The sequence below is a fragment of the Falco cherrug genome, chromosome 2, assembly GCF_023634085.1.
Source record: "Falco cherrug isolate bFalChe1 chromosome 2, bFalChe1.pri, whole genome shotgun sequence".
In the NCBI taxonomy this organism is placed as follows: domain Eukaryota; kingdom Metazoa; phylum Chordata; class Aves; order Falconiformes; family Falconidae; genus Falco; species Falco cherrug.
This window is the reverse complement of record NC_073698.1, coordinates 57,334,189-57,346,296: the sequence shown is the minus strand read 5'-3', so window position 1 is coordinate 57,346,296 and position 12,108 is coordinate 57,334,189. Positions and strand designations below refer to the sequence as shown.

The 12,108-nt window shown below is 37.6% G+C and overlaps 1 protein-coding gene across 4 annotated transcripts in view; it reads left to right on the top strand.

Moving 5' to 3' along the window:
- The window catches only part of STK24 (serine/threonine kinase 24), a 61,996-nt gene that overhangs the window by 11,540 nt on the left and 38,348 nt on the right, over positions 1 to 12,108 (top strand). For 2 of the 4 annotated variants that reach the window (XM_055703290.1, XM_055703288.1), the window contains exon 2: positions 6,243 to 6,291. Coding sequence is in view for 1 of the 4 variants with exons in the window: in XM_055703286.1 (XP_055559261.1) it covers positions 6,243 to 6,473 (231 nt within the window). In the remaining 3 variants the exon portion in view is untranslated. Of the gene's footprint in view, positions 1 to 6,242; positions 6,474 to 12,108 lie in introns of those variants that run through there. The other 2 variants (XM_055703286.1, XM_027812238.2) reach the window with 2 other exon arrangements.

The window sequence follows — 12,108 nt, the reverse complement described above, 5'->3', positions numbered from 1 at the left end:
TTGCTGAGCTTGGAGGAGGTGATCCTTGAATATTAACCAGCTTCCTTGGGCGCCTCTTCCCTCCAGCGTTTTATCTCATCATACACTACCAGGCAGATCCCTGAAGAGGCCAAAGTCTGCTCTCCTGAAGGCCAGGGCAGTGAGTTTGCTGTGTGCCTTCCTCTCTGCCCTCAGGATCTTGAACTCCACCATTTCATGTTCACTGCAGCCAAGGCTGCCCTTGAGCTTCATGCTCCCCACCAGCGCCTCCTGGATGGTGAGAACAAGGTCCAGCGTGGCACCTGTCCTCCTTGGCTTCTCTATCACTTGAAGAAGGAAGTTACTGTCAGGGCATCCCAAGAACCTTCTGGATTTCCTATGCCCTGCTGTGTTGTCCCTCCAATAGATACCGGGGTGGTTGAAGTCCCCTGTGAAGATGAGGGCTTGTGAGTGTGAGGTGACTCCTATCTGTCTGTAAAGACCCTCATCTGCTTGGTCTTCTTGGTTGTGTGGCCTGTAGCAGATCCCCATTATGATGTCACCTGTCCCTGCCCTCCCTTTAATCACATCCCGTAAATTCTCAGTCAGCTCCTCATCCACCCCCAGGCACAGCTCCATGCTCTCCAGCTGGTTGCTGACATAGAGGGTGACACCTCCTCCTCATGTCCCCTGTCTGTCCTTCCTAACGAGCCTGTATCCTTCCATTCCAACACCCCAGTCATAGGAGTCATCCCACCAAGTCTCTAATGCCGACCAGATCACAGCCCTGCAGGAATGCATGTGTCTCTTAACTCCTCTTTTGTGCTCAGTCTTGATAGGGAATGGGGATTGGACTGAGTAATTTGGAATTGATTTGGTGAAATGAAAAGTACACAGAATGCGGTGCTGAAAGATGATTGTCTATTCCAAAAGAGCAGACATAGAGAAATAAAGAGATCTGCAAGTAAAATCAGTTGCCCATATAAGCTTGAGAACTTGAATAAGGAGATAGCTTTTAATTCTTGTAAGTTAAAAACAGGTTTTTTAACCCTTTGCTACAATAACTGCATGAATAACCCTTCGTGAGTGGGTGTTAAAAATAAGAAATGGGATGAAATGCAGAAAGATTCAGTTAAAGCTGTATTCTACGTCAGAATGTTTATGGATAAAGTTTGGTTTAATTATTTTGAATTTCAGTAACACTTTCTGTTGACTTAAAGGGGCAGTTAGTGCAGATGAGAGTTATGGTTTCATAAAAATAAATACCTTGTAAGGTGTGTATTGTCCTGACCATGATTAGAGTACTGGAGAGGTAATGTCGAAGTGGATAATGCTGCTGGTTTCTCCAGGAATCTTTTTGACAGATGGTGACTGAAAAGTGACCTTAGCATAAAAAAAGACAACGCATGCTGATAAAAGTTGCTGATAGTACAAAATTAAAGGCACCTGTTATACTTGAGAGGCCATTACTGAAGAGCTACACAGCCTTGAAGAGTTGAATTACTGAACAGAATAGCATAAAGTGCAAGGTGTTGTAAGCAGGAATTATTACAAGGGACCTTTGCAGTAGGCTGGGAACTCACTGTTTGGAAATGCGGAGGATTAGGAAGAGGTGAGTGGCTTTAGTTGGTCACAGCTGAGTTAAAGCCATGAGGCCAAATGGAACAAATAGTCCAATATGTTCTCAGATCCAGTCTTTATTCTGTAGAAGTGGACAACAGTGATGTTAGGTACTGAGAAGAGTTAATTTGAAGTGCAGTATGTTTTTGTGGCTGACTAAGGTCAAAGTAATGAATCCAATGTGGAACAAGTATAGGGAGATTACTCAAATTATTGGGTGAATGGTGGCTCTGCTTGTCGTGAAAAGTGAAGGACTTTGTTCTGTATGGTGAAACAACATGGAGGTTGAGACAGGATGGCTGCGATTGGCATTCAGAAGTTTGAAAAACTATTAAAAAAAAAAAAAAAAGACAAACTAATCCGAGTGGTTATGGGAATTGAAAGTTCTGTAATCACTAGATGGAAATGTTCCAGACCTTGTTTTTCATTTGCCACATGATGTATTCTGTGACACACTTAGAAGGACGTATTTTAGTGGTAGAGATCTAGCTCTTTATCAAACAAGGTGGTTAGCTTTATTCTTTTGCAACAGATGTTGCTGCTCACTTCTGTGCTTTCTAGCAATATTCTGTGTGCTTAGTCACAGGAAGGCTCATTTATTGGTTCCCTTTGTTTTAATATTAGTAGGAGAAAGCTATATGCTTAGTGAAAGCTTGAGAAGAGTAGAGTCAGCAAAAATGTAGTGACAGAATCTATGGAAGACATTTTGCTCTGTTCAGTCAGGTAGAGAAAATATTTACTATTTGTTTGTTTTGGCTCTGTTGGAAGTATTTACAAAACCAAGCAAATATGAGAATCCTTTCCAGGTGTGATCTTGGACAAAATGAATGGGAATTGGCCAGTCATGTACTTTCAAATTCAAGCAGCTCATTATGTATCTGGAGGCCTGATCTCTCTGTTTTTGAAATAAAGCAGGTTGTTAGAGTGAGATGAAATGGTAGTTTTCCAAAAACGTGTGTTGCCAGTAGTTTAAGGCTCTCACTGCAAACACCTGGTCTCCTGAGAAGAAAACACAGACAACCTTAGCAAGAGAAGTTTTTTTTTTTTAAAAAACCCAGTTGCTCCCTCTTGTTGCTTAGATCAGAATTCAAGAGTGGTGACTTTTAAATTTTAAAACTAAGAAATTAATTTACTGAAGTTCTGCTTTGGCAAGGAAAAGTGTCGTGGTTTTACTTGTGATTAGTAATTTCACAAGGAACTTGGAGAAGGAACTATTATTAATAATAATTTTAATTATATTGATTCCAGCTATTATTGAACAATTAACACTTCAAAATGGCTGTGAAATTTCGATTGTAAAAAATCAAGCTGGGACAGTTTTTTCCTGCTTCTCGGGACTTTCAGAAACAGTTATCTTCCCTGCTTTTTTCGAATTACTAACACAAAGTGACTGGGAAAATATTCTTTTGCAGTTGTTTTATAAAACTTTCAGCCTAGTACCAAAATCCCAAGAGCCTGATACAGTAAAAATGAGGCTGTGAGAGTTCTGCAAATCTCTGAAGGTGTTGGTGTCATGAAATAACGGGCTTTAATATATGATGATAATAGATGTTTGAGGGGTTGAGGAGGAGAAGGGACAACAGGGGGTTAAAACAGAAGGCCAACAGATCTCAAAGAGCTGCTGGCAGGTAGCCCTTGTATTTGTCTCTGTTAGAACAACTGCAGTACACTGCCACTTTGAGTAGTGCTGGCTTTTTAGTCTCCGGAGATGAAACACCGTTTGTTTGGGGTTTTTTTCCCTTTTTTTTTTTTTTTGGCAGCTGTGACTAGGATTAGGTTGTGATTTACCCAAATGCCTTTGTAGTGATGTAATGTTTAGATTCCTGTGGCTGGTGAATGGAACTAGAAGGCCTGTGTGGATGGATTAGGAGTGCACAGCTCTCTCCAGCACATCATCTCAAATTCTAACACAGTATGTATGAAAACATAGACTGGTAATTGTCTTCCACAAGGGAAAACATCTGATGCAAGTGTTAAGATTATTGTTATTCATGAAGAATTCTCAGAGAAGACCATTTTGAATATTGACAAAAAAAAGCACCAAACATTCAGGGGGGCATGAGGAGAACCACTACAGCATGATTTGGTTCCTAGTTTTGTCGTCTTACAAATTATGTCCCTGGAAGTGTTGCTAAAAGGATAACTGCAGTTGCTGGAAAACATGAAGTGCCCTGGTCTTGTTTCCAAGTGGGAGATATGTTAGCATATTATGTATTTAATAGCGTGTAATAGTATGTAATTCTCATTACATTGAACTTAGAGGAACAAGATTCTTTTGGTGGAGTGGGCTTGGATCTCTTGCTCTGTTCCTTTTAATGACAAAAGTATAAAACCCCATGTCCTTATGTGTCGAATTTTAACCCTGTCTGGCAACAAAACACCATGCCGTCACTCACTCTCTCCCTCTCACTCAGAGGGATGGGGAGGAGAATTGAAAAGGAATGTAAAACTCGAGGGTTGAGACGAGAACAATTTAATAGGTAAAGCAAAAGCCACACACACAAGCAAAGCAAAACAAGGAATTCATTCCCTGCTTCCCACCGGCAGGCAGGTGTTCAGCCATCCCCAGGAGAGCTGGACTCTGTCATGCGTAACTGTTACTTGGGAAGACAACGCCATGTCAGATGACATGGTAAATTCCTTCTTCTTCCCCCAGTTTATATGCTCAGCATGCCGTCCCATGGTATGGCATACCTCGTTGGCTGGTTCAGGTCACCTGTCCTGGCTGTGTCCCCTCCCAGTGTCCCGTGCCCCTCCAGCCCTCTCGCTGGCAGGGCCTGAGAAACTGAACAGTCCTTGACTTGGTATAAACATCACCCAGCAACAGCTAAAACCATCAGTGTCCTGGCAGCATTGTTCTCACATCAGAGCCAAAACACAGCACTGTACTCGCTGCGAAGAAGAAAACCAACTCTATCCCAGCTGAAACCAGGACATTACTTGTTTCCTGAAACTGAGTTCAGATAGAAAGATGGATCCATAAGACAAATCATGGGGAACTTCTTGGGGCTGGTGAAGTTTTGCAGTATACTTAGCAGAGTGTTTTTTCTTTGGACCGATCTCACCAGTGATCTGTTCTTGGGCTGATTATCTGAAAACTCTGATGTCTTGTAGCTTACTTTGAAGTATTAGAAGTATCAGTGTACTCAGTTTGCGCCACAAGATGATAGAATCCAGACTGCTCCACACTGCCTGAAGAATTGAGTGGGTTTATCTCTGGGCTCAGTCAGTCACAGCTACCTGGTCCTCAAAACAGCTAATTCAGCTGTGAAATTCAGGTACCTCCAGATGAACTAAAACATCTTCTAGACTATCTTCTTCTCAGGGCTACATGGGTTAGTTACATAACCTTTGAGCTGTGAGAGCACAAATAGAAGTATGGGTGAGAAATGCTGTATGTTAATTGTTAAAGAGAAAATGTTGGCTCAGTGCTTGTCAGTGGTAACTTTAGAAATTTTAATTCCTCTCTTTATGCTTTTACAAAGTTTAGCTAAGTATAAATGTGTGGGTTTATGCCTATTTAGGCATTACTGAATTTTTCTTGTATGAGCCTCTTTTTTTTTTCCTCTATCAACAATGTCTATTCGCTTAGCGTGAACCTCATCCTTTTATCTACAATAAGAAGTCTTTTGAAGTGTTTGTTTTACTTTTTAAGGGAAAGATTCCAAGTAATGCTATCTTGTTTTTCTTCATTTAATGACTGTTTCCCCTACTTATGACTTATCCAGTTTAATTGTATTTAATGGTATGTATGCTTTTGTTAGCTATAAAGGCTCCTTGCTGTTAGATGAAGGTGGTACACAATGGAATTTACCATCTGTGCAGTGAAAGTGAGAAGCCTAACAGCACTAGTAGCTAGCTGAATACTTGACAGTGGAAGAAAAACTAATAGGTAGGGTGGTCCATGTAGGTCTTGTGTTTGCTTGTTCAGGTGAGCACTTGCAGTTTTCATGTGACTGTTCAAATCAAGATAGATGGGAACAGGATGTTTTTTAGGAGTGAATGAGTTTTTCTTTTTATGCTTCTCTCAGTTGGATAAAGAGATCCAGCTCCAGAAAACCTTAGGGTCGGGGATAAGGAGGAAGCATGGCAGTTCATGGAGGTGATCCTTAGAAGGAAATTGAAGAGGATTGTTTGCCGCATGAAACAAACGAAATGGTAGTCTGTGCACTGAAGAATGGGAACAAAATCCTTAAGAGGATGAGAGATGTAAAAAATAAAAATTGAACAGGGTAGGACCCTGGGTTCTGAAAATGGACCAATTTTGAGAGAAAAGGGTGGACAGAAGTTTACTTCTATTGGTAGTGGTATTTGATCTATTTTGGTTTTAATAGAAGCCAAATCTTTGCAAGGATCTTTCAGTCTCAGTGTGCAGTTTATTGACAAAGAAAAAGGAATCGAGGTAGCAGCACTTTCTGGTGCCAGATAGGATAAAACTCTGTTACAGGGATGGTGTTAAATTTGTACTTTACGTACAGGAAAGCATAAATGTTGCAGTGTGTGTCTGTAAGGGATGTGGTAAGGATATGTTAATAATGGAGATAGAAAAAGTATAGCTGGATAGGTACAAATGTGTAGAATTTGAAGTGTTTGTTGCCTTCAAATATATGACATTTCATTTCAATGTTACAAATACTAATGAACTTTTCTCTTATTTTTAACAGACCCTGAAGGCAGATCCAGAAGAACTGTTTACCAAACTGGAGAAAATTGGTAAGGGCTCTTTTGGTGAAGTTTTTAAAGGAATTGACAATCGGACTCAAAAAGTGGTGGCTATAAAAATTATTGACCTAGAAGAAGCAGAAGATGAAATAGAAGACATCCAACAAGAAATCACAGTGCTGAGTCAGTGTGACAGTCCATATGTAACTAAGTATTATGGATCCTATTTAAAGGTAAGGTGCTTACAGGTGGTGGTGATTTGATTTTGTAAATAATTTTTTTCCAAGTTATGCAATTGTGCCTCTTTTTGTTGGCAAGGTTTCAGTCAGACCTCAGTTGAAGAAAAATATATTTTTGTCCTTTCAACTCTAAAGAAATAATGAGTTACTGTATTTTGAAGTGTGACAGAACTTAGTAGAAAAAAAAAGTATGCATGTGTCTTGCTATTTCTGTACAAAAAGAATTTAAATAACATTGATTTGTTAAGCTCTAAGTAATATGTTTAGATTCCCTTAACATTAGGAGAATGTAACTCTTAACTGTTGTTTAAATTCAGAAAACATGACTTAAGTCTGCATTTGAGTTGTTGAAACATTAAAACCAATGTAGTATCAGCTGTTGTGTGAAGCTTGAAAGTTTTTGTTGAGGTCTGATTAGCAGCAAAGCTTAGGTTGTGTGTCAAAGGAGACCGAACCTAGGCTTGATCCGAGTGATTTAAAAATTAAAATCTAAAAGCTAATTTATTTGCACATTAGCAAACAGCACATTAGCTGTAAATGAAGCTATAGGAAGGGGTTTCTATTAACTGCCTTGTGAATCTGTTTCCCTTCCCTCCCTCTGCTAGTTAATTTCAGAGTTCAGTTCTAAGTGTGCCAATTACAGCTGGTTTTGTCTGAATTTTTTAATTGGATGGACACAGTGATTTATTACCTCCAAAAGGCAGTGAAAATTTCTGGAAGCTTTTGGTATTTATTTTTTTTGGTCAGACTTTGTCCCCATCTGAATAGCTCTTTTATGACAGTAAGATGGCAATCTAGTAAGAGATGTCCTCTTGATAGGGTTTGAAGTTACAAGTAGGCAGAAGATACTTTAAAATTAATTTTCAGGCATCTTTTCCTTTTGTGGAAGCATTCTATTTATCAGCAAAGACATGGAGGTTCTGAAAGGGGAACCTCATTTTATCTCTGGATTTCTGAGACTGCCAATTAGTTTCCAAGGGAAAAAGGACTTTTTCTGAATCCAGGAGATAAATTACTGAATTAACAGACAGTTTTTCCTTTCTTCCTTGTGCTATGAACCAGTTTGCTTGGGCATGTTACCACTGAATGCTTTGTGAATGGTTTCAGACCTGAAAACCTGTCACCAGTGCTGGACTTTGAAGTTATGTATAGTTTAGATCCCAGAAGCATCAAGAGGCGCATAACTAAGCGCAGTAATATTTTTTATTATAGATTTTTATTATAAATTTTAATTATGGCTTTTATTACTACTTTTGAAATTTCTTGGTCTAGGTTTGGTAAGTTAAGTATGGCGAAAAGGCGAAAGTGACATTTCTCTCCTGGACTGTCTCTCTGCTTCAAATTTGTTCATTTTAGAGGAGGAGCAGTAAAATCTTAAAAGGATAAGTGAAGCAGAATACAAGAAAAGTAGAAGTTTGATGGGAATGCCACTTAATAGTTTTTAAAATGGGTAATAGCAATGTGGCTGAAAAAGATAATCCAGTGTCGGAATTCGAACTGGGTGAATGTCAACATTTTATTGAGATAGTGTTGCAACTGTTGCTTTTACTAATTGAAGGAGAGAGGAGGCAGTAGGGCTCAGTAGCCTGGCTGGGTTTGGCTGGATGGAACTGTCATTAGTGATATTTGTGTTTATTGCTGTGAGGAGGACCCTCTGAAAATAGTTGTGCCTTCTGCATCCCTTCTGTCAAGTGCAGTAGCGTGTGGATTTTCCAACTTGCATCAGTTTTCTAAGATACTGCCCTAACAGTGCCTATGTATGACTTCCTGGTTACTTTTAGAGGAAAGTGTAGCTCTTAATACAGCTGGTAGAATGTACAGCTATTCATGTTTATTCATTACTTCAGTTCCTTGGAATGTATGTTGTTTTGTAAGACACTTGGTACTACAGAATTTTTGGTCTTCAAAACAAAAAGCTCATTTCTTTATGCTGTTAGAAATATATGGTGGTTATTAGGTGATGCTAAAGTGGTGGAATCTTTGCAAAGGAAATATTTTGCAGTTCTTTTAGCTTTCTCAAGTAAGAGTTGGGTCTTGTTATTGGATAATAATAACGTGTCATCATATATACATACACTCTTAAAAAGATCCATATTAATGTTTAAATGAATTCATTAATATTCTTGGCTAGGAATCTAGGTTTATTTGTTGCAGATCCTTGTTGCATTTGCAAGCCAGGACTGCCATATGTAGTTCTAAAGGTCTGACTGTCTTTTAACTCTTAATTCTGACGGTGTGATAATCCATTCAACACACTGATTTCCCATGTTTAGAGTGATTAGGAGACATTATTTCTTCCATGATTGGACAGTTTAGCACTAATTAAATAAATATATTAATGTTTTCTCACAGAATGAACTTCTTTGAAGTAAGCAAGTAGGAAAATGATGGGATCTTCGGTTATATTGCCAGCCACTGCAGCAATTATTATTCTCTAAAGCCTGTGAAGCAGTGTGTGCTGACCCATGTGTCTGGTGGATCTTGGATATAAGTACTCTTTATAGAGAACTCTCAAACTGATTTTCTTTAAATTATTTTTGTTAGACAAATAGAAATTCCAATTACAGTCTGTCTCACTTTTTTCCTTCTGACTCTAGATCAGTCTTTGTTTCCCTGGGTTTCTTGCATATCCTTTTGTGAGCTGAAGAGGTGTCTTTTATTGTGTAATAACTTTTTTCTTAAGTACTCCCATGTCAGTTGTTAAGTAGGAGTAATATCTTTTATGAGAACTTTTTGGTATTTATTTTGTTAGAAATTTTTCTTTTCTAGTATCTTGAAACTTGTTATATCTCATTTGTGACACTGCAGACCTGATAATTAATTCTTTATGACCCTTTCTAGAACAAGTCTATGTAATTGCAGAATACCTGCTCTGACATCCTTTAAAATATTTGACAGATTTTAAGAGGCTTTCTGTATTTCAGCAAAAGTGGTTAATGAGCATTGCCATGAAGACTTTTATATTTTTGAAGGTTCTCTAGGTAGTCGGAATGTTTTGAGGTTGGTTGATTTCTTTGTATTTTTTTTTTTTTAACACCTAAATCATCTATCTTAGAGACTGAAGAAAAATACAAGGATTTCTCAGTTATTCCACACCTGCTTCAGTTAAGCTACTTGATTATACATGTGATTGTGTTAGGGGGCCTGTTGCTTGAAATTTTAGAAGGCTTATATAATACTGCTCTACTTGCCTGAGGCCTCTTACTGTCTTCAGCTGGTGTTTGTGAGAAAAGCTTGTCAAGCTCTTGGTGTCTACAGCATGATATGCGTGGAAGTGCAACTTGAAATGAGTATGAGCATTTAATGGGTTAATGAGAGCTACTTTGTCCTAGAAATTTACATTAAAAAAAAATTAATTTCTAACTACTTTTTAGAGTAGGGTGATATACCCAAAAGCCTTGTTAAATTTTCTTACTCTAAAATTTTTCGTATATCCTAACTTAATCTTTTCGGAAATGCTTGCTTTATAGCAATATTTTTTTTCATAACCAGAGACTAAGCCATAGCTGTTAGTGTTAGTGCTTTAACACAGTGAGTCTTAAATAAAAAGCAGCTTATTGCTTGCATAGAGCAAGTCTTCCATTCCCTCTGGACCCTCTAGACTTTGTTCTTCACATCTTTTGTTGGAGGTTTGTGTGTAATTGCTGTGGCCAGAGTTCATTCAAACAAAGTAATAAGCAGTAGTGAAGTGGATACCAGTTTAGGTTGTCACCCTGAACATAAATTAATTTGTGGAACATCTTTTTTTCAGAAACCCAAAGATCTTTATATAAACAGAAATGCAGATGCTCCTTTCTAAAGCCACATTTTTAGATACGAAGTTTTTGTGTTCTCATTATATTGGGAGAAAGGGCTTTTGTCTACTGTAGGAGATAGTAACTAGAATGCTGCTCTTAAAGCATGTTACAGCAACATGGTTTGTATGGGTGCATATATCTAGGGGGATTGCTGTTCCTTATCTGCCATGGTCTGTTAAAAACCTGTATGAATGTTCCTTAATGCAGTAGGCTTAACAAAAATACACAGTGAACCCTATTGCCTCTCTCTGCTCTGCTCATTGTATCTATCCTTGCTGTCTTCCAAAGGATTCATCTGTTCCATCTATGATCTGATTAAATGCTCCATGCATAGAAGAATTAATAGTTCTTTTTAGATCTTTACAAAATTAATTCTTGAAACTTCTTCGGGTCTGTTTATTTCTTTAGATTTTAGATAACATAATCCATTGCCTCCTTTGTAACAGAATGGGGATTCTTTGTATCTTGTTAGATTTATTTTATTTATTACTTTTCTTATAAAATTGTCTGAAGTTGGTGTTTGCTGTCTGAGTTATGCCATACTGTAACTTTTTAAAAATGTTGCTGTGCTGCTTATTCTAAAAGTTTTTCTGCCTTGGAGCCTGCCAGCTCTGCTTTTTGCATGTTCTTTACTAATTTTTCAATAGCTTAGTCAGATTTGGTTCTGAAGTTGTTTGTTTTCCCCTTTTGGGGATGGGTTGGTTGCAATCTGTTTTATCTCCAAGAGTCAGATGCCTCTCTGATAATGTTTCTTCAGTTTAGCTAATAAATTTAATTACTGCTTTGTTGTAACTTCATAACATTTTTTGTATTTTTGATCTTGTATTACTGTTCAGAAATACATGAGGAAATTAATTTGTCTTTAAATGGTTGAAGAATAGAGTTTCATGTGTCATACATATGAAGAATAAAGAATCTTGGCTTTTTTTGCATATATGTATGCCACTCAAAGCTGAGGTTAATATATGTATACAGACAAAAGCTGAGAACAATGTGTTTATATATGTATGTATACATCAAAAAGTTTTTAAGTTTCCCATCTTAAACTTCTATACATATGAATATAATGGTAGAGCAAATGATCACTAAGTAATTTCAATATCCAATATAACTAAAGTACAGGTGATATTGAGCTAGTCTTAAGAGTATGTGTTTTAAAAAAATATTACTGTTTCTAAGCTCATGTTTCTTCATACTTCAGATGTATTTTTCTAGCACACTTTGTAGCTTTCGAAATATCCTCTCATGAACTGTTTCAACTTCATGACCCAATGTGAATCAAACTTCTGGTTTATTTCCTCCCCCTTTCTTTTACCCAGACAACTTCCCAGTCTATAAAGGTATTTTAAGAATTCTTAAAAAAAAAAAAAAGTATATAAGAAAATGGATGCTGGTAAGGTTCATAAAGGATAGCTGCTGATAGTCTTCGTTTTAGTGTTTATACCTGTATGGGTTTTTATCTCATGTCTAGGATGTAATATACCTGCTGCTGTAAGTCAAGCTGGTGTTTATATAGACTGCAAAAAACCTGAATATAGCTTTTGGTTAAACTTTATGAATGACAAAATATACCCTCATGAAGAAACCCATGCCACTTCTATGAAGTTTGGTTAACTGTACAACAATGAGTTCAGGCAATGATGTCTGAAAATAAAGATTTAATTTTGAAAAGCAGTGATTCTCAAAGTAATCTATAGTTAATTTTAAGTAATCTAATGAACATGAGGTTGGAAAGTAATGCTGTGGCTGAGTCAGAACAAATCTTAGATTGGTTAGGGCTTTGGCATCAGTGAGGGTATTCTTTGAATACTATGGCCAGTTCAGCGTGGCTG